Raw genomic sequence first — 23,200 nt, forward strand, 5'->3', positions numbered from 1 at the left:
ACGAAACTGTTTATACGTCTCCATCAACAAAGCCGTTCCCCCCCCCCAGTAAGATTGTTTTGGTAATACAACTTTAATAGTTTAATGAGCTTCAAAATCAGTCATCAAGTAAGTATAACAATAAAAGGTAATGTACATAAATCACTGTTCAAACAAACCCACTCAAACTCAAACATCTATGCTTTTTCTAAATTGTTAAATCTAAATTATTCAGTAGCATCTAGCTAAAGATATTTACAGACATAAACTCTACCTAAAACATAGTCAAACAATTCAGACAAATTAAGAGACACAGTGATATGGCAACTTTCAGTATAGAAAGGGACTGCCATGTCTGGGCTTAATACTAGATTCAGTTTCACACACTGGCTGCAGAGATGTAAGCTGTTGCAAATAACAAAAGTAGTTAACAAAAGATTGTATAATGGATTTAACGATATGTAAAAAACAAGTGCATATAAAATAAAAAGTAAAGCAAAACAGTGTTTTGGAAAAGGCATGGAATGTATATCAATTATTTGGAATGTATATTCACTAGAAGGCAGTGATCAAAATGCTGGGTTTGCTTAAACCAGCAAGGGTTTGATAAGGCTAGACTGTACAACAGTTTTAAAATCTATAAGTGGAATGTTTCCTGTTTGATTTGTGCTGCAGTTAGTTTCATAAAGGCATTATTGGGTGGTCCCTGGATTTGCAGGTTGGGTGAAGGGCAAGCCATAGGTTATGGGAAAGGCGACTCGTCGTACACGTCCACACCCAGCTCCTCTTCAAATGTCACCTTAGCATCATCCGAGTCCAACTGTGACAGAACAAAACACTTGCAGTAACAAAACGGGCACACCTCGCAACAAACTATACAGGCAAAATATTCAAACGTTGGAATGTGTGTGTGTGTGTGTGTGTATATATATATTTATGGAGGTTACAGTATACATGGGATAAAAGGAAGATGTATTGTTAAATATGACAGAAGGGGTCACTTACACATTTCATCTCCACGTCGGTGAAGAGATATCGTGACATGAACAGACGTAGTGGGATGGTGAGGATGAGGACAAAGGGCAGGGCCAGCGAGATGAGGGTGGACTTCACCGCCCACAGCACAGCCAGACAGAACAGCTGAATGATTGTGAACAGGTGCATTCGCCAAGTCTTAACCTGGACACCAAACAGACAGAGAGAGAGAGAGAGAGAGAGAGAGAGAGAGAGAGAGAGAGAGTGAGAATGAGGGAGAGAGTGAGAGTGAGGGAGAGAGAGAGAGAGAGTGAGGGAGAGAGAGAGAGAGTGAGGGAAAGAGTGAGAGTGAGGGAGAGAGAGAGAGAGAGTGAGGGAGAGAGAAGAGTGAGGGAGAGAGGGAGAGTGAGGGAGAGAGATAGAGTGAGGGAGAGAGAGTGAGGGAGAGAGTGAGAGTGAGGGAGAGAGAGAGAGAGAGTGAGGGAGAGAGATAGAGTGAGGGAGAGAGAGGTACAAAGAAGACAGATAGAGAGATTAAGAAGCATATAAATGGAATGGAAAAAAGGCTCTGCTATTATCTAGAAAAAACATGTTTTTTAAAGTATTACATTATAACAGTGAGCAGTTTTGTTTGGGTTTTTTTTTGTGTTTTGCTGAAAATTACTTTATAGTCTACGTCTATCCAGCAGAATAAAAATGCCTTTTGACAGCTACAGTGACTTGACAGAAAAAGATGAACGATTCCATCTGCAACAGTGAATAGTTTATCAGCAAAGCCGTCAAATTAGACAAACCGAAAGTAGAAAGACAAGGCAGCATACCAGAGTGGCGTAAGGCTCGGCTGGGTGGTGCTTTTTGGGAACGATCAAGAGCATTGTGCGGTCCCAGAGCTGGACACCACTCAGAGATGTGATACCCATGTACAGGAAGATACCAAAGAGAGCTGCTAATGGAATCAGCTTCAAGACAGGCTCCATTAGAATGGACAGACCTAAGGTTAAAAAAGAGAATGAAAGTTCTTTTCTCAAGAATTATGTAGGAACATTTTCCTTCATTCACATTTTCAACAGATAGATAAAGGTTTTTCTACTTCCACAAAAAATAGCCTTTTATTTTTTAAGGTATGTGCACAAAAGCACAAGTGGGTCAACCTCTGCTCGTCGCGAGCAACCCACCTACCGGGTTCAGCTCCAGCCAATATCTAATACACTAAAGTCTGCAGGAGGACAGATTCTCCACTGTCTTGAGCAGATTTTAAATTTTTATAAAGAAACATCAGAGATTTACAGTTCCTTTTTTGAGTAGTAATAAAGAAAAAGCTCTAATGAAAACAACCCCCCCCCAAAAAAATAAATAAGTAAAAAAAAATAAAATATATATATATATATATATATATATATATATATATATATATATATATATATATATATATATATATATATATATATATATGTACAGGTTAACCAAATGGCACAGTGTCCTTCCAAAACTCACCGACCAAAAGTGCCACGAGAAACCCACTGACCCTCTGCTCCAGCACCCTTTCGATCTCAGGTTTTGGCCCTTTAGTCATGACGGTGAGCGCGTTGGCGTGGGTGACGGATCGCACCGTGGCAGCACTGAACCAGGGGCAGCCAAAGATGGAGGCAACTCCGCCCATGGCCACTATGAGGAGCAGGTCCCAATGGAAGCCAGAGCCCTTCACCATCTTCCTCTCGGGCTTACTCACTATCAGCCTGAGAGGAAATCATATTGCATCTCTTTATATTAACCAAAGTGAGACAAGTATATTTATATTTGTGTAGCGTCTTGTATGCAAAGGTAATTAAGAGGGCTTTACACATACATGTATAACAGCATACAGCATATCACAACATTAGTTTAATAAAATATATATATAAAGATAAATGTAATAAAATATGATTCAGAAAGAAGATTGAGGGGGCAAGAAAAAAAATGAGTGTATTGTACAAACTAGGGTGCGTTTCTGTCTGGATTTAAGATGGCTAAAGTTTGGGCACATCTGAGAAGCTCACTGGGTGCATGTTGAAAAAGCAGTTACTACAACACTGTTTGGCCCTCATGGACCACAGACTGTGGTGTTATTAGTACCTTACTCTACAGACCAAGCAGGCGAGCACAGCCAGCTCTATCTTAATGATTGTACCCTTCCTGTGTTTATTGTTCATCATGTGGTTTGCGCTCATTTCAATAGCCCATACACGAGCAGTGTTCTCAGGGGCAGCAACATCACAAGTGTGTTAGTTGGAGGAGGGCATGTGGGAAGATGTTCCAGTGTAAATGTCTGCAGCTGTGCTAAAACTTTAGCTTGAGGGTTTCAGGCAGAGCTACTCACGTGGTGATCTGGGACTCGAGGAAGATGAGGATGAACACCAGCAAAGCTGGGAGGAAGCAAGCGAATATTAGCCAAATAGGGAAGGTCTTGTTAATCCCCATGGGGTGGATAATCCAAGTTCTGGCATTTGGGTTGGACACAGTCAAACCCTTCGGAACCACCAGTTTCTAATGATGTGAGACAGGACGATCAAAGTCATACATCGAACATGCAATTATACTACAGCAACTGATTTGATTATGAATCATACAAAAATCAGAAATAAACATTACTTTGCATTCTTCCATTATTTAAATTAAAAGTTTTCTTTGTCAATAGCTGTAAAAATTAACATGTTATCTATATCCTATACAAAACAACTGATAGTTTACATTTCTGTTCTGTTTTGATTGTCATTAGCCTAAATAAGAAGTGCAGACTACAGACTGATGTGAAAATGGAGGAAGCGCAGGTGCCAGTAACCACTGATCTTCAGTCTTCAGTGGTTATATCTGACATACATTTTACAGAAAAGGTAGTAGAGCGTAAATCATTTTTAATTTTCCTATATATAAATGCTAATTTCCTGATTTGACACCAATGTTCCATGGGATTGCTGAAAGTCTGGTTTGTCTGACCTGTGTGTAGGTGTCGTCAATAAAGAAGTCAATAGCAACCATGATAAAGATGGCAATGGGCACGCCGAAATCTCCAATAATGCGGCGAATCTGGGGAGAGGTAGAGATTCAACAATGATAAAACAGTGGTTGACCATCTTGAGGTGGCTTGAGAGTCATCTTATGTAAATGCACTACAAATCAATTTAACTCTTCATCTCATGTAAGATGCACTTTGTAGAAAACATTTAAAAATATTAATTACTGTCATAAATATTATTTGCTACTGTTTGGTGGTGAAAAACAACTTATTTCTCCATTATGTTTTCTAGTTTACATGTTCAATTTATGCCCCTTTAACATTTTGTGAGAATATATTTTCTATAATAAAGTGTTTAAATGCAGTCTGCCTTTAGCTATTTCTGTTTTAAAATGTTAGATTATTATTGTGTTAGTCTACTGTTAGCTCTGAAACTTTGAAAAATCTTAAAAAAAAAAAGTTAATTATACTTTTTTGAAAAATTAAACAGATAGGCTTGGTTGTTTGTAATGTTAGTATCACAAAGTATGCTTATTAACAGACAAGAAAAATACACTCAGTTCTATCCTATTCAAAAGTTATATTAGCGCTTTGTTTTTTATGTGTCTGATCAGATAAAGTCAAATATAATAATAGTGCTACTGTTCCTACTAAACAGCTACTGTTCCTACTAAACATCATACAGATGTATTCATTCACTGGTGTGTTTTTGTTGTTGTATTAAACATTGTTTCCTGTTATTAACTTACATTATAGGTTCTATACTAATGACTGACTGATGGTAGGGGAATTTTTGTCCTGTGAGCTTTCTGTTAGACCTAAAGGGCCCATATCCTCCATTTTTCCTTAGTTTTATATATTTTCCTTAATATCCACTTGCAACATTTGTGTGGCTTAATGTTCCAAAAACAACCATGATCTATTTTTAAACTGCCATTTTTTCAATTTTTCATTATCCCATAGAATTAAACAGGCTGTTTCTTTTACTGTACCTTTAAGACAAATATAAGCTAGATGAGCTCTGTTCTGATAGGCTGCCATGTACTGTGCCTCATTCAAAAAAGCACTCAGTGCTAAAACACTCCTGAGAACTGCAATTTAAAAGGGTGGGGCTGAGCTGGTGGAAATATGTACATGAGTTCTTGTGACATGAGAGAAACTGTGATTTCTGTGATTTTTTGCAGCTTAGATAGACTGTATGGACTGGGAGAGCCAACAGTATTGAAACTTTAACAATATTTGTATATTAATTCAAATTTTTATAAAGCAAGGGAAATTCAGTGTTCCTTGGTTGGGGCTCGTTAACAAGCTAGTGACGTGTGTGCTAGCAGTGAGCAGGAGAAAGCCTTGTAGGAAGAAGCGCCATTGTGTTCCAACATCACACTTGCTATGCTGTATAGACAGAAATGGCAGAGAAAGCAGGCTCTGACTTAGCAGTTAGGTTACATGAACTCCACATGAAAACCCATTTAGGAATGCAAATGATCCCACTGTAGCCGATAACATTTTAAAAATAATGTTGGAAAATTAAGATACTGTTAAATCCAAATTAGTAGCATGTAATTTACAATTATGACTGTTTACATCTTGTGCAATTGTAGATTAAGGGCCTTGCTCAGGGGCCCAACAGTGGCAACTTGACAGTAGGGGTGCTTGAACCAGCAACCTTCCGATTACAAGTCAAGTACCTTAACCACTGAGCTACCAGTTCCACTATTTTTGGCTATGTTAAAGTACTAGTAAAGGCCTAATATTGGTTACAGCTCAATAAAATCTGTATCAGCACTGGCCCTTGAAAACCCCCTTTCAGTCGACCAATAATAAATGATAACAAATGATAACTGTATTTTATCATTGTTCTTTATAATGTGGTCTTATGACAAACACACTTACAGTATATATATACACTATAATCTGCTCAAAATCTGCTTTGAAACTAATGTTGAAATAAGAAAAGACACCTATGCAGAAAGGTGGAAACAGTGCTGAAAAGGTCACATATTAGGATAGCAAAGGTCAAGCAGAATGGTACGCACAGGGCCAGGGAGGAAGATGCTATTCTTGAACTGGCGGAAGAAGTAGGCGATGAAGAAGCAGCCAAACATCAGGCACATGGAGAGCAGTGCTGTGTTGGCGAAGGCTTTCGCTTGCTTGTGTGAGGTCACATTGCCTTGTGTATCCGTTATGGTGTAGATCTCAAACAGTGACTCGAAGGGATTCCCACTTTCATTCAGAGGAGAGTAGTTCACCTTCAGAGGATGAGTTAGGAAAATCTGTGGAGGAACAATGGAATTAGAGAGAGAGAGGAGGTGAGGAATGGGGAAAAGACAAGAAAGGAGAAGGGGATGGTTAAAGTGATGGTTTTGTTAAAAAAAAAAAAAAAAGTTCATTACAAAGAATGGAAGTACAGATGGCAACATGTTAGCAATGGCAGCCATAGCCTGATTTTGACTAAACGTTTTTGTGTGTCCTTGGAAAATGGTTTATTTACTCTTTCTCTGATTGCTGTTGTTATGTGTGCATTGGTGTTTACCGTCAAAAGCTTGGAAAAAGTCTCATAGATGAAAATGAAGGAGATGAGGATGGAGAAGATCTCTTGGGTGAAGCGAGAGATGAAGCGGACCAGGAAGCTAGCCTCCGTAGCCACAAAGACCAGCACAATGACTATCAGCCATATGCCGACCCAGGTCCGGCCCACAATGTACTCAACGTCACTGTACTTACAGAACTGACAGGCAGATCAACACAAAGCATCATTAATACACTCCTTTCAAAATCAATGAAATGAGCAAAAGCAAAGTTTATGTAAAGTTTAGAATGGAAACGCGGATACGATGAAATGATGTTTGAGAAATGACCAATCACTGACATTTTTATAATTTCAATAAACTTCCAAGTCACACAGAATGTCCTCTTAGAGATAACTTAAAGAAATTGCAAACCTAAAAAACATAATATGCACCTTTATGATGTACCACTGCTGTAAGCTACAAAGATGCATAGGATCCACAATAAAGTTTTCAGATTGTAGGTGCATTACAAAGCCCTGATCAAAACTTAACATCATTGTTCTGGTTCTGCCCCATAGTACATGATTACTGGGTTAGCATTTTCAATTGGATTTGAAAATGCTCAAGAAAATGTTCAAGAAAAAATATTTCTTTGCACTGTAATTTGGCAATGTTTGGGATGTTCTGACATCAAAATCTTTCCTTACACACCACAGTAGGTATGATGATATACCAGGCAGCTAAAAAAGGAAATCCCCAAACATACCATGCTTCAAGAGATGTCTGGAGGAGATTACATTTACCTAATGCTTAAGAGCATTGCTTGGAGGCCCAACACTGGCAACCTGGCAGCAGTGGGGTTTGAACTGGCAATCTTCTGATTACTAGTCAAGTACGCTAAGAACTGAGTTACCACTGCTTTTCATTACACAAATGGAACAGTTATGTCTAGTGACATTATATAAGACATGCTTTTCTGTAACATGGGGATCTGTTTTTAGAATTCTGAAAGAGGATTTGTTAGACTGATGCTAACCCTTGTCTGAGTCACGCTCAGTTTTTAATGTGCTCCTTTTGCTGAGGAGCCGTACCTCGAAAAAGGCCACTTCAAACACCAGCAACGGTCCAGAAAATCCGATGACCAACACGGGCTGTGCGGCGAGCAAGCAGAAAATCATGCCCTGCACACTGGTAGAGATCATCATCTCCGACACGCCGATCAGGTTTTCCGTCTTTTCGGCTAGGGAGGATGGACAGACAGGGGTGAGGGCCAGTTAGCACAGACCAAGGGTTCAGATGTGGCCTCAGAAGCGTGCTGCAGGAGGGGGGAGGGATACTCACCTAGGAGTCCTCCAAAGGTGATGGCAGGCGAGAGGGCAGCGAAGTAGATGAAGATGATGGCAGACAGCACCTGGATACTGAGGCCGTCTGTGAAGTCACTGATATAATGCTTGTAACGGCGCTTTATGTCCTTTACCAGCCCCCCAAAGGGGTAGCCAGTCCGGGCCAGTGGATCCTCTGATGGCTTATCAGACCCTGCTCATGCCAGACAACATGAACAAAGAAATTATTATGTATGAAGGATGTATGAAGGGCAACTGTCAAATGAAACTGTTTTAAAGAACTCAGCAACAGCAGTTTACATTTGGTGCATGTATAAATGAGTGATTAGCTCCTAACTTTGCATTTTTATTTATTTAATTTTATCCTGCACCAGGATAACGCATACGACTTTTATATTGATCCTGAAGCAGCTCCATCCAGCTGTGATCTGCAGAAAAGGTCTGAGATCAGGCAAACCACGTATCTTCCACAAGTACCAGAATAAAGAGCCTAACCTTCAGGCTTTTTTCCAAGAACAATCCGAGAGTCAGCAGGGCGCACCCTGTCATGCAGCATCTTCTTCTGGAAGCTGATGAGAGGCTTGAGCATGGCCTCACTCTGGACTGGAGTGGGCGGGATCACAATGCTACAGTCCATGAAGTTGGCGATCGCATTGGTCAGCTCTTTTTCGTCCTGGGCCAAGTAGGCCTCCAAGCTGAAGACCTATTGACACAATGATAGAAGAAATTGCAGTTGCTGAGTAAAATGTACATTAAAAAATATATATATTGCACATTTGTGAACTAACTGGAATTTAACCTAAGGTCTTCCCCCTTATCCTCTCCTGACTCTTATTGGCTTGTGCCTCTTCTGTGTTAGGATTTACGGCCCATTCCCTGAAGCCTGGCCCCGCTCTGTCTCTCACCCAGTCAGCCATCAGGGTGCCCATGGCTCGGCCGCACTCATGAAATTCCACGCCGCTGTGGCTGGGTCCCACCAGCATAAAGATGAAGCGGACAGGTACCGCAGCCTCCAGGATGCCGTCCATCACCACAGAGTCCTGCAGCCTCATAAACGCCACCACTGGCTTCTGCAAGGAGTCCACCGCACCTGTGTGCATACACACACACAAACACACGCATCCACAGAGACATGCAATATGAAAGAGAAGTTAAAAGGGTGCACATTTTTGCATCTTGACTAAGTTACACACTGGTTTTCCCTGGTTAAGAGTGGTCATACAGTCCCCACACTCACCTGACAGCACGATGGATGCCTCGACGTGATCAGCAGAGTCCCTCTGAATGAAAGCAATTTAGAGCAAAACATCAGCGAGAAAAGCAGCTAAAGCAAATCACTGCATGGACTATATATTTATTATATGTAGAAGGACAGGTATGTAGCTGTACATATAAGTAGGTTAGATGGCTTGGGAAATGGCTGACAAATGAAGAAGAGCTACCTGTCTGGTGACAGAGAAGGTCTGCAGCTGGATGTCTGCCACGCTGACCTGTGGCACATCATTCTGACTGTGAACCAGAGAAGAACAGATCAAATGAACTGAATGTTGAGTTTTTGAGTTGGAAGCATGAAGTTATCCAATGAGAGCTCTGAGACTAACATTGAGTCTAGATCAGTGGTTAAGGTACTTGACTTGTAATCAGAAGGTTGCTTGTTTGAGCCCCAACACTGCCAAGTTGCCACTTAACCCTCAAGTTGCTTTCAGTCATAATTGTAAGTTGCTTTGGATAAAAGTGTCTGCTAAATGCTGGAAATGTAACATAATGATCAAGGGTATATTAGAGGTAAGTGTGTGTTTGAGTATTAGAGGAAAATGTGTGTTTGTAAGAGAGTATCTGTTAGAGGAAAAAGAGTGTGTTTTACCTGCGCTTCTGCAGCAGTGCATTCAGTAGGGCGTCACGGTCTGAAGAACGAATTTCGTTCTTGTTCTCAAGTTCATTTACTATCTTCTCGGCGATGCTTGAGAGGTCAAAGTCTTCCACATCCAGCAGCACCACCCCTACCCCCAACCAGTCAGAAAAAGACAGAGAAACACAAATAACTCATGTAGACATCAGAAACTGTAGATGTCCTCTTATGGCTTCAGCCAAAACCATACATGAAGTAAGAGAGCACAACCACGGGGCATTTCATTCCCTGGAAACACGTCATTACTGTCACATCCCCTGGGTACCCATGTCATTGGTGTCTGCAGCCAGATTACCCTCGTGTCTCACCTGTGCTCATAATCCTGCGAAGCTGAATAAGACTTTTGAACGTCAGGTAGGAGACATGTGAGGCCCCCCACGTGGACGTGTAAGGGTTAAAGGACTCCTCGTAGCCCACCCAGCGACCCGTCTCCTGCCACGTGGTTCCTACCAGCTCGTTGAGCTCCACGTATGCCTGGCACAGATGGAGACGCGAGTGAACCACTAAATGATGTGAAGTTTGAAAAATGTGTGGGTTTAGTTGGAATATTGGGGGGGGGGGTATACATGTCAGGAGTAAGATATGCAACTTATGTGTGACTGGATTTGCATCAAGTGTGCACTGACCTGAGCATCACCTCTGGTGGTGGCATTGGTGTTGGTGTTCCAGGAAGCTGAAACACATAACATTTGATGTGAGGCCAAAAACAGAACAATATGAAACACAATAAAACAACAATAACTCCAAAAACTTACACAGCCAGTAGCTAGAAAAAAAAAAGATGGGGGGGGGGGGGGTCTTTGTGCATATGGGTATGTGTGTGTGTGTGTGTGAGAGAGAGAGAGAGAGAGAGAGAGAGAGAGAGAGAGAGAGAGAGAGAGAGAGAGAGAGAGAGAGAGAGAGAGAGAGAGAGAGAGAGAGAGCGCAGGTGCTGTGTTCACCATCCAGGTCTGTGGGGATGACGTAGCACTCAGCATGTTTCGGCTCCTCCTGTTCGAGTCTCCTTTGCGCCAGGTCATGGCTACCTGTATGTCCCGGGGAACTCCTACAGGGGGCGACAGAGAGCAGAGACTGACAAATACAGTTGGGAGTGCAGAAGTTTGTCACTCATTGTCCAACGCTCTGCGTCTCACCAGATCTTACACACGATAGACCACGCCGTGCTTTGTCCTCTTATAAATCTACGTAAGAAAGCCCTGACAGGAAAAAAGAAGCCTCACAATATCCAGCTCGTCTTCTATCCAGGCCTTTGACCACAAGAGGGCGATCATTCAGAGATGATTGTCAAATGGGGTTCGGAGAGACGGTTGCGTTTACACTTGTATAACATCTGGCTTAAACGTCTCAGAGCACGTCGTAGTTTTTCTGCTTCAAATCCGTTTTAAATTTACAACTGCAGTTTTGACCCCTATTCACATTAAACGCATTACTTGCCCTTTACATTTGGCATTAAATTCGCGCCCCTTATCTGATTATCGCGGGTAGTTACGTATTTTACGGATCCAGCTGGACCTGCGTGTGAACGCGATGTCGCCAGCTTGTCCACATTCACCGTCTGACGTCGCGTAAACACCAACACTTTAAATTTCCTTCTAGCTCATCTCGTTATGAGACGAAGGAGAACCGTCTGCAGTGAAACGCAAAGCTGTTGCTTGCAGTGTGGAACGATACCAATGGACAATTAAAAAACGGAGAGCTAACTGCGCAAACGCCATACTGGTTAAATTAATGACAAAATGAGATCCGAACAGGATGCAGGTACAGAAGTTAAATAAAAGGGCGAATGTAAAGCGCGCTGTTTCTGGATAGGATGATGATGTTAATCTGACAATACTTTTACAGAATTTGCTAGAAGCAATTATTAATACATAGCAGAATGTGTGTGGAAACGCAAAATAAAAATATTGTTCGCAAGCATCTTTTGTGCATGGTTGTATCTAATGCTGCATTCATGACCAATTGGGAAATGAGACGTTTCCGACTTCCAAATAGGGAAAAATCAATTTGAACGCCCAACCATCTCGTAATTCCTACTCGGAAACTTGGAGGTTTTCGCGAGATCCGACCTCGTCGAGCTGAGATCCTGCAACGTCATTTGAACGAGGCAGCGTTCATGGTGAAGAGTAAGAACAGATACATGTTTGTGTTACTTTAAACAATCTTAAAAAATTATAATTATATATGAAATTGCTACATACTGGTTGATGCCTTGATAATTGAAGTATTGATTCGTTTTCTCAAAGATTGCCTTGAAAATGATGCCACGTAATTTCTTGATCTGTTAACGGTGTCTTATTGCCTTTTCTTAAAAAATAAAGAGCACGAACCTAAACTGTTCATTTCAAGTTTCGTGTACAACTGAGATTTGTAATATACAGCTATCTGAATGATATGCAGTTTCTGATATGCAGTTCAGTAAACTGTGATGGAAATTAGCGAGGCAAAATAATACCAAATGAACAGCTTTTGCGCTCCTCATCTCATCTCGAGCGTGTATGGCTTAAAACCGTGTTTATTTTATGCTCAGTAGCAAAAGGCAAGCATCAGTTTCCTGTGAATCTTCATATTTACAACTTCAGACGCCAGAAGCGTGAATGTTTTAATGTTGTATGTAAGAGTTCCCATCTGTCGTGAATGCAGCATAAGATCTTCCTTGTCATTACTTGTTAGAAGGCAATACTAATTCTCAACAAGTGGAGCGCAATTCCTCAGGCTAACGCTTCTGGAAACCATACGCCTACGTGAAGATAATGAGTTGCACAATTTTGAAGAAATAGGAAACTTGTACTTGTCAGGCTTTCAAAATTCATTAAGAATAATAGCCATTGCTGTGTACCATCATACATCAGATATACGTATTCCAAATTACATTTGACAGATTAAGGTTTATTATAACTATTTATGAAATAATGTTAAAATGAGAAGCTCTTGAAATAAAAAAAGAAATATGTGGGTTAACCCTTAATGGTGGTTACGTCATGTTTCAATGATGCGGAAAGCTATGTAATCAATTATATGACCAGATGGAGCCCACAGATATGTTAGTGACAAAACAAACAAACCATCAAAACTGTCAACATGCATTTCCATATCCATAACCATGCATTTCTTAACAACAAAAAAAAAAATTCTAATTAAAATTCGAATTAAAAATAAAAATTCTAAGAGTTTGTGATGAAAGATTCAGGATGTTGTCATGTATGAATGTAGGAACAGCTGTGGAAGGAAGGAAAAGATGGACCGTGTGTGTGAGTGTGTGTGTGTGTGTGTGTATGTATCTGTGTGTGTGTGTGTGTGTGTGTGTGTGTGAGTGTGTGTGTGTGAGAGTGTGTGTGTGTGTGTGTGTATGTATCTGTGTGTGTGTGTGTGTGTGTGTGTGTGTGTGTGTGTGTGTGTGTGTGTGTGTGTGTGAGCGAGAGAGAGAGAGAGAGTGAGAGAGAGAGAGGTACTCACTGGCTGAATGGGGAGGCTAGAGGTGAGTCATTGTCCTCATAGGACATGTCATTTTCCTAACAGAAAGGAAGAAATGGAGAGTAGTTTGTGTGTAGAGAAAGTTAGAGAGACTAATAGTATTAAATATTAATGGTCTGCTTACCCCCTCAAAATTTAGAACAGCTTCCATCAGTGGGAACTGAAAACTTCACAAAGAACCTACTCAAGCGTACACACACACACACACACACACACACACACACACACACACACACACGCATGCACATAAATTACAGTGAAATTAATGTCTCATCTAATATAGTCTTTCATTTATTTAATTTTATTCTGCAATATCATCTAGAACGTACATGTTCAGTAGAGAGTGTTGGCCGTACAAATATGATGTTTCAGTGACCATTGTTTGTATTATCTATGTCATATCTACATATTTTGCAAACTTTGACATCTGACACATTGTGCATTTTCCACTGGTAGTGTTACATTAAAATATGTTCCTATTAAATTTAGTTAGTGGTTTAAGTGATTGATATTAGTCAGCAAAACACTGAGATTTCTACCATTACTAGATCTTTTCCTATAATATGCACAATCTAGCATGCAAGTGCACATTTTTGCATGCAGCTGCATTATTTGTTAGGGAAGCTACTCTTTCTGCACGAATGAGATCCTGCTTCAGACCCAGCAGGGAGATTTTGCCTCAAGTATGTGGCCCTGTGTGATAAGCACTGCTCTGCCCTTCCCTGTCCTATAACAGTCACCAACAGGCACACAGAAGGACAGACATGTTTTGCCTTTAAACACTCTTACCAGAGTGCAATCCGCTCTGATCTCATTATAAAACTTTCTTACTATTTTGCCCAAGCAATTAGATGTAAAAATCTGATGCTCTGCCCCCACCCCCCCTCCTTTTCACATATCCATATACTGGTTGAACATCATACACTTAAAGGGCATCTGCAGAAGGGAGCATTGGGTTATAAGTCTGTGTGATGCTGAGTGGAAAGCAGGTCTGATGTAAATAAATTACGTTTATGTAAATGATCACAAGGCTACCAAGCTGGTTAAAGGTGCAGCTTTCTGCAGGCTAAACCTTTGAACAGATATGGCAATTATCAAGCCCATGCCAGCAAGTTCTGTTCATTTACACACCCATGCACACCCAAAAGAGAACTAGGCATCCACCAAGCAAATACTCTCTGCTTTTGTAAGACATGCAGAATCACGTGAACCTATTGGCTAAACTGCCAAAATTTTGTCATTTTCTTCATAAATGCTAATACATTTAATTTATAAATGGAATTATTACTAATGCGTTTACTAAATAATTGTAACAAATATTGCTAACTAACTAGTGCAGTTTTCTGGTTTTTAGACTACCAACATTTGTTTGGCTCATAAACATCAGACATTTAGAATTATTTTGTTTAACTTGTACAGCCATGCCTAAAAAACATCCACATGAACCATGTAAAGAAAAAAAAAACATGTAAAGAAAAAACAGCCATTATGACCTATGTATATCATTACTAGTTTTGATATGAATTCCTTTTCCATTTATAATGCTGAAGTGCATTTACATTTAATGTTATCTAGCAGGCTGTACTTCTCCCAAGAATTTTGCATGTCAACACCTGATAGCATGATCTCATCTAAAGACAGGTGTCTTCCCATCTTTTATAGTCATTGTGACGTGTGGAGAGAGTGCACCCTGTCGTATAAAGAGGGACACGCCCTTACCTGAGTGCAGGTATTTCTGGAAGGTCTTTGGTGCAACAGAACCTGCAGATCCGCAGTGAGACTGAGAGTTGACCTCTTGCTTTCCAGTACGGGAGTGACCCAAGACTGATCAAGAATGCGCAGCGGACAGGGGGAGAGAGAGAGAGAGAGAGAGATAGATAGATAGAGAAAGAAAAGAGAGAGAGAGCAGGGAAATGGGAACACCCATTCTGACGCCATGGCAGAGTCACGTAGCACAGGACAAGGCAAAAAAAGTGTAATTTTTGGAGCCCCCCCCCCCCCCCCACCGCCCCATGACAGGGCACCCTGGGGTGGTAGAAAGGAGATAAGCCCTCGCTGCATTATCAACAGCACCCACCTTACACCCGGGATACCCCGCACTCACTACCACTCCCCCAGACCCCGTCAGCCTGCGCAAAAAGAGAAGGGTAGAAATACACAGGTAGACTGAGAGAGAGAGAGAGAGAGAGAGAGAGAGAGAGAGAGAGAGAGAGAGAGAGTAAGAAAGATAGAGAGAGGAAGATGGAGAGAGAGCAGTAAAAGAAGAGGGAAAGAAGAAGAGAGAAAGATGAAAAAATTGAGAAGTAGGCCTATTACTTTGGTGGGGGGGGTGCTGTCTAGTAATCAGTGTGAAAGCATCTTGGGTTTTGACGTCAGCTTGTTTACTCACTGGGGATTCCGTCTTCACAGAGGGCTTCCCCCTCTCAACCCGCCTCTGATCAGTTTGATATGGTTTTTTTTCCACTGAGTCATTCAGTACAAGTGGCAAAGAATATTCCAGCATCATGTTGCATTGTGTATACAGCAGAGTTTCATCTCCTTACGTCCATTAATTACAGCTTCAGGACTTCACTGTGACATGATCCTACCTGCAGTTCAGTGCATAAGGTCTGCTGCAGCTGGTATGAAACCTGCAAGTCAAAGGTGAAGTCATGTCACATGCATTTTGTGTGCATTTTGGCTTGCATTTTGGTATGCATTTTCTGGCCAAAATAAAACTCTGGCTGTTTTCAAAAGTTAAAATATGCTAAAGTTAGATCCCAAATTTCCTTCTAGAGAGAGGTAAGAATTCAGCTTCTCATGGCTCCTCAATCATATCAGATTAAATAAATTGAAATGTGTTCAATTGACAATTCAGAGTACACTGAATTGTATATTAAATCATATTCAAAACAAATTGTTGCAATGTCAGAGATTTACACCATTGGACAGAAATACACATGCCGAGTTACGTGTATTTTTCATGTTTCAGAGCAAAGTTGCAAATAGCAAATCAAAATGTGGCTTCTTCATGAAGTTCAACTGTTCATCACAAGCTCCAGCCAACTGACATTACCAAAATCTTAATCATAAGAAGAAAATGAGTTTTATTTTTATTGTCTCATTTTAGACACTGTTTGTGTTTGATTAGTCATGATGCATGTACTCTTTCCATTCTGTGATAGTGGTCCACCGAGACTTCCTAGCCCAGGAGACTAAGGCCATGTAGTGGAGATTAGCTCTGAATCTCCTCTATAAAGAGAGAGCCATGCTGAGTCACTGAAAGCAGTTCACAAGTCAATCCTTATCCCCTGCTGCATAATTACTGCATGATGCAAGTAAATGAAGCCTATTAAAGCTCCTGATGTTGTACAATGAGGAGAGAAAGATGAATGGGAAGCTTCAGCTGCGAGCAGCTATTTTTGTTTGTTTATGGAGTTTGATCAGTTTAGCTTGTGTGGAAGCGGGTTAACAGTAATTGTTAAGGTTTGGAATAGCAAAAGTTCCCTGACCTCAGATGAAGTACCTTTTTGGTGGTCCAGGCTTATAGGAAATATTTGGGTTCATATTTATATGAAATGCAAGTGACTTTCTCCTTTATGCTATGGTTAGGAGCCATGTGATTATGCAGACTAGCATTTGGTGTCTGGTTACCAAAGATTCTCACATTTTTTCTGAAACGGCTTCAGCATTAAGCATTTTACAATCAGGTAGCTTTTCATCATATTGTTACTCTTATCTATGTGAGTATGTTTTTACTTCACTATATAGCCAGTTTTGAAAGTATGGTTGACTCTCTATTGTATGCAGTTTTATTCAATAGCACTTCACATATTCACATTCATGCAGTTTTCAGCTTTATCACCTGAGGGAATGGCTCAGATATTTAATTGAGAAATATAAGCAGCAGATAGTATTGTAGTGAGCAAAGGGGCACTGGGATTTGTTTTGTATGCTATGTCATGAGCCACTGACCCAGAAGATGAGACCACAAGGAGAATAAACCCGAGAATTCCAGCTGTGGCAAGCTGTGCTGGGCAGCATAAATGTAGTGGCCATCTCAAAGCACAGAGTTACCCTTCAAGAGTGGCCATTCTGGTACTGTGCGAGTATCTTGAAGAACTTGACTATACTCATAGGTCACTTGTTCATGGTTCACTTTATTCAGAAGTACTCTGAATTTCTCTTAAAGACTGAAAAGCCCATTACAGCTGCTTCAGAGTTGAATTTAAAATGTAAAAATTTTGTGGCAGTTTTGTGGCAAAAAACCCCACATTTTAATTTTGTTGGTGTTCTGTCTGGACATCTTACAGCTGAATTGTACCAGAAATAAAAATAACTGATCTCTATAGACTTGCAGCTGACCTCTTTACCATACACTTTCCGTTGTTCTAGATTAGATCATTGGCTACCTCATTAAGTTAATTTAGTGAAAACAAGTAATTGCACTGATTCTACAAATATGTATCTTACTGTTCATTTAATCTGAAACAAATGGAGCTTTACAGACAAATTAAATTTTCTTGTTGAAAACATGAAGGGCATTCCCTGTTTAAATAACAATGCTGCTCCAGCTAGTGTTTAAACACTCCTGTTTGTTATTGTTATTAAGTGATCTAAATGTTTTAGAGATGGACAAACAGGAGGGACTTCAGGTGGGAGGGGTCAAGTATATAACCATAACTACCACAAATCTGACCAAAAAGAAACACAGACACAACACACATTTGCAAATATTTATTGTTCTTTTACACAAATAAGCTGTTTCAAGTCTATTCAACAACCCATATGCGATACAGATAATGCGATAAAAGTCTGTGTGCTTTCTGCATTCATTAGTTGTCACAAAGATGCAACAAGTGACTAATAAACAAGTAAAGGTACTTTTTCTTAGCTGCATAAGAATTTAAAGTTCTTGTTGTCCGTTGATCAATTGACACATGGCCACACCCAGGGAGCAGGCTATGATAGGCTCTATCTAGGCAGGGGCAAGCAGACAGTGTTATCATCAGCTGCCAGAGCTGACGCACAGGGCACACCTACACACCAAACTGGGTGGTGGGCTTACAATGAACAACGTTTGATACATTAGGTCATTATAAGCCTTCACAGTGGTCCTATCATATCATCAAAGATTTATAAATTGATTAATGACTATATTATAAGAAAATAACATATTTACAACGATAGTAGAATAGGAATTACTGTGGCAACACCACACTTTAAAAGGTTTTCGGGTTCCCCTTTTGTGTTGCATGGAAATATAGTTACATTTCTGACATGCCCCCTAGTGACAATTTAAGGCTCGAGAAACTGCAAGCTAACAGTTCAATGGGATGGTTGAATCATTTGAATGCCAGGGAGGTGGTGGGAATGCAAATAGATTTTGTCCTCCCAACACACCTGAAGCAGGGGTGGAAGCCTGATTTTCTGCCTCAGTTGCGTCAAAAGGTTGTTACAACTAACAGGAAAACAATGCAGCCTGGCTGTGTTCCTTTAGAACTGGTTTGGTCACCAGTAGAACAAAGACGGTGAGATATACTCTTCCTAAAGTCTAAAAAGAAGCCACAACCCATAATCTGGAATTTGAACAATGGTAACAAAAGCACAAATCATAGAGTTTTGAAAGACTCATTATTCAGTATTGTTTAGTGTTCCTTTACATAGTCAGGGAGTCTTGGTGAAAACAGCACCATGCAAGACAAATGACACAAGATGCATTTACATTTATATTTACATTTACGGCATTTAGCTGACGTTTTTATCCTAAGCAACTTACAATTATGACTGAGTACAATTTAAGCAACTGAGATGCAATGAACAAATCAAATTAGCCTTGCTGTGTTCCTAGTGTATGTTTGTCAGGTGCCCACATACAAAATCTTCAGTAAACATGGTGCTGGTATCAAGGTATTGCAACCATTTTGCAACTTATATTTGAAGTGGTTTAAATATCCAATTGATAAGTACATGTAACAGGGGTTATTAATCCCTGGCTCTTGTTTGTCACATCTATACTTCCTGCATAAATAATACCTGCATTGTATTGTGAGTCTGTCAGTGGTGAGAGTTATGGTACAGCATGTGTTTCTAAGGAACAAACACACACACACACTCTCATTCACTCTCTCTCTCTGTTCATGTTTTTGTTACTTGTATAGATGTACATGGTTTTTTTTCTGGTCCTGTGCTGACCACTAAGGGAAGAAAGAAGCTCTGCATTTTTTTTTTAGAGTTGAACTTTTATCATGTAATTCCAAAAAGCTCCTAGTCAGCAACCAGTCCTGGATCTCACCTGAACTACTGCCAGAAGTAGGACTGTGGGATTTTAAGCAGTTCTTACAGGAGCAGTAGCTCCTGACGCTTTTATCCAAAGCAACTCACAATTATGACTGAGTACAACTTGAGCACTTGTGGGTTAAGGGCCTTGCTCAGGTGCCCAACAGCATCAACTTGGCAGTAGCAGGGTTTGAACCAACAACCTTCTGATTACAAGTCAAGTACCGTAACCACTGAGCTACCGCTGCCCTCATAACGTACTGTTTATGGCAGCTAGAGATTTTCTCTGTGCCTGTTACACAGCATCCAACAGTAGGAGACAGCAAAGTTAAACAGTAGGAATTAAATATACAGAAGCCCTCACTGCAAAAAGGCAAACATCACATCAGAAAAGATTTGACTGGGGACATTAAAAGGAAATGTATTTGTTACAGACTACAAAACACCTCTGTAAGTCTGTAAGTAAGGGCATCTGTCAAATGCTGTGAATGTAAATGTACTTGTAAATTAAGTACAGGTTATGAATCGAGAATCCCACTGGTCAGAATTTTTCTTTAAAATTCAGCACCAGCCGTTCATGTATTCTGACATGTAATCACCACTTAAAGTATCTGATTTATCACTGTTAACAGGTCAGAATTATTTTTCGATGAACCACTAACTGCAAGCACTGGAATAAAGAAACTTCATATAGGCTACAGGTCATGGCAGCAAACAAGAGGCAGACAGAGGTTAGCAGAGTGGATTCACAATGTGTGAGAAGGAGAATTCATTACAGTAATACAGCTTTTGAGTCAGTACAGCTTTTAGCATGTAACCTACTCACTGCCTTCTCATGAGGAAAATCTCCATTCACCAAACACAAGGTAGCCATTTATTTCAATCTCAAAACAACCTAAAAAGAACCATTAGGGGGAAAAAAATCTATGAGCACTCTAAAGGTGAAATAATTTCTTTTTATTTAGCACATCTTAGAATAAAGTTCGTAGTATCTAAACAGACATTTCCATTCTTGCTTTTAACACATTAAGAATTTATGACCAAGTTTATTTACACACATGATAGGCTCCTCCCCCTGGCACCAGACTCAGCTGCATCGGGGAACTTGGCGGAGATTGCCCATTTGAGCTTGAGGAAAAGAGCTGTGTAGCATCAGCTGCCACTGGTGGATAGGACAACTGATTAAAGTCAAAGGAAAAAAATGTGACACCTTAACATCCATTTGCCATTTGTGAAAAAAAAAATCAATTGGTTATTTTAATATGTCACACACGACTGTCCTCTTCACAATAATCTATTAAAACACTACCTATCCGCACTTTACAGAATGGCTAGTCAAGCAGCAGGTTACGTTATAAAGTAATACATTATGCCATGATCTTACATCAGTTCAGGCTGTATCTGCTTGCTAGACATCAACACAGTATAGTGCTTATATTCAACTGGATAAGCAGTGGAAAAAGTAAATACCCAGTATTCGATTATTTCTATGGCCATTTCTCTGCAGGGTTTCCTGTCTTGATTTTTCCTTGCTCACAGGCTGACAAAAAACGTTTGGCTTGTTGGATTCACTTGTTATGAATGAGGTAGTCTGGGTCAGCATCAGGTGAGAGAGCACACTACTCCTCACCTGTACCTGCCTGAAGCGTACAGCACACAGTAGTGTAGGCCAGCCTACTGTGCTTTCAATCAAACACTTTGATTTGCTTTGTATAATAAAACCGTAAGCGTTAAAATTGCTTTAAATATTTTTATTCAATTACATGATAGATTGACAGTTTTTAGTGTAAACAGAAGACAATGCTCATAGTGGGTTAAAAGGATCAATGTGACAATTTCCTGAGCACATCAAACATGTCGATCAGTCTCAACAACCTGCATGAGCTGAAGGTGGTAAGAGGAGACAGCTAGCGCTTCCTCCTGCTGAAGTCTGACCTGTACAGTACAGACTCAACTTTATCTGCTTTGCATATCGTTCAAAATAAATTGTTACCATAGTACACCCCAATCTGCGACTGTACTTTGGCAACTAACCGCAAAATAGAAACCCAGAGATGCCATCCATATAACCAAGTACAGTAACTATTAAAGGCTTTGTCAATTAAGCACAAAAAAGTGGTCAGGCTCACAAACTACAGTACATACAAACCATTCACTCAGTCTAGATAAGGATCACCTGCACAAGTTATTAACATGACCATTACAACTATGTCAGCAGGTAAAAACAAAATTTTTGTTTAATCAAGCAAAAGCACACACACGCACACACAGTAGAAGGCAGTTAAATTAAGATGGCAGCATTCATTTGATTGACACTGCAATATTTTTACTAAGTTACAAAGAAAAATGACAGTACTGAAAAAGACCCATTCCTCATTTTAAAGCTGATCATCAAACTTAGACTTAATGTAAATACAGTAGGTGCAACCCTTGATATACAATTATTACTACTGATCTAGATTTTTAAAATAATTTTGAATGAAACAACCAATCTATGAAAACCAAAAAGAAGTTAGATTCAAGTGCTCAAATAAGATTTGTAAATTTTCCCACACGTATGGAACACTTTGTTCTGTGTGACCTTTTCAGGTGATGGAACCAGATAATTTTAACTGAGATTGGAAAACTTTACATTAAGGCTGTCTAAACATACAAATCCTATTAACTATAGGAAAAACTAATCTGACTGGAGCGCTAGAGTCTAGTAATAGTATTTATTTCCCTTTTTGTTTTAAAAGTACAAACCCTTTCAATTCTCTGGTGTTTGCCCATCTCCAATTCTTTTGGAGGTGTTTGGACTAAGAGCTTCACACTGTAACTTTTTACTTTTTAGCTACAGCAATCATTAATGTCCAGAAAGCACACCATCAGAAGCAGAGGAGAAGAGGCACACCTGAACATCCATTCCACACATCAGTTACCCACAGCTTGCAGAGTGTAGCCTCAAGGAGAGGAACTGCTTGCAAAATGACAGGCAGGAATGGAATGTTGCTCAAATAGCCAAAGGGTTGTGGTAATCAGGGCCAATAAGCTAGAGGATGACACAAGGTGGTTGGCTTTTGGTGATCTTCTGCACTGGCTGGCCATCGTTGGCCTTCTGGATGGCGTCCATGACCTAGAGAACGAGAAAAAAACCCAAAAACACTCAGGCTAAGATCAGGACAAAAAGTTAAAGAAAAGGCCGTTTTGTGCAAATCCCTTATTCACCAGCATTTCCCTTGTCATTAAGGCTAAATCTCCTCTATTTATGTCTGTTTGCAAGCCTGCCAAATAATCACCAGGAGTGTGATGATAGAATTAGATATAAAACACAAAAGGTTGTGCATCTTCACAGGGTCACTATCACTGCTGGCTTTCATGCCAAACATGTCTCAATTTTTGGCCCTAGCTGGCTGAAACAGAAATCCACACCATCATCATGTGGCCATATCAACACACCAAGACTTCCGGGATGCAGCCTACCTCTAACCATGGAACTAATTGCAGCTCTGAAATTGCAACATCATTTGTACCTTTACGAATTAAGAAATTTTATATATATGTATATATAAACATTCCCTAATACTGGTGTGGTTGGACTGAAGAGCAAGTATGTTAGTGAATGGAAAAATATACTAATGAGGACCACTGTGGTGCACTGCAGTCATTTATATAGTCATTTATACTGTAAGCAAACTTAACTGAACACATCTTACCAGATCATTTTATCCATGTAATCTGTTACTCAAACACTGAAGATTGAACTGCAAGATGCAGTGAATTG

The 23,200-nt window shown here is 40.1% G+C and overlaps 2 protein-coding genes across 2 annotated transcripts in view; both read right to left on the reverse strand.

Annotated features, from left to right (window-relative positions):
* Positions 1–54: 54 nt before the first annotated feature.
* slc4a1a (solute carrier family 4 member 1a (Diego blood group)) lies at positions 55–15,054 on the reverse strand. The gene is made up of 21 exons (XM_026998041.3): positions 14,899–15,054; positions 13,304–13,359; positions 13,162–13,217; positions 10,650–10,753; positions 10,335–10,381; positions 10,017–10,182; positions 9,664–9,799; positions 9,242–9,308; positions 9,037–9,079; positions 8,705–8,889; positions 8,295–8,502; positions 7,798–7,992; positions 7,548–7,696; positions 6,480–6,674; positions 5,983–6,219; positions 3,928–4,017; positions 3,311–3,477; positions 2,449–2,690; positions 1,776–1,945; positions 985–1,158; positions 55–799 (listed from the first exon to the last, which is right to left on the reverse strand). Exons 2-21 carry the CDS (start codon positions 13,328–13,330, stop codon positions 722–724), a joined length of 2,736 nt encoding a protein of 911 aa, XP_026853842.2. The 5' UTR covers positions 13,331–13,359; positions 14,899–15,054; the 3' UTR covers positions 55–721.
* Positions 15,055–21,173: 6,119 nt separating this feature from the next.
* selenow2a (selenoprotein W, 2a) overlaps positions 21,174–23,200 on the reverse strand; it is a 4,219-nt gene continuing 2,192 nt past the window's right edge. Inside the window, exon 4 of the mRNA XM_026998047.3 lies at positions 21,174–22,552. Within this exon, the coding sequence (XP_026853848.1) occupies positions 22,469–22,552 (84 nt within the window). The 3' untranslated portion in view covers positions 21,174–22,468. The remainder of the gene's footprint in view (positions 22,553–23,200) is intronic.

Source organism: Electrophorus electricus, chromosome 3, assembly GCF_041902795.1.
Source record: "Electrophorus electricus isolate QZ-2024a chromosome 3, ASM4190279v1, whole genome shotgun sequence".
NCBI classification, from domain to species: Eukaryota; Metazoa; Chordata; class Actinopteri; order Gymnotiformes; family Gymnotidae; genus Electrophorus; species Electrophorus electricus.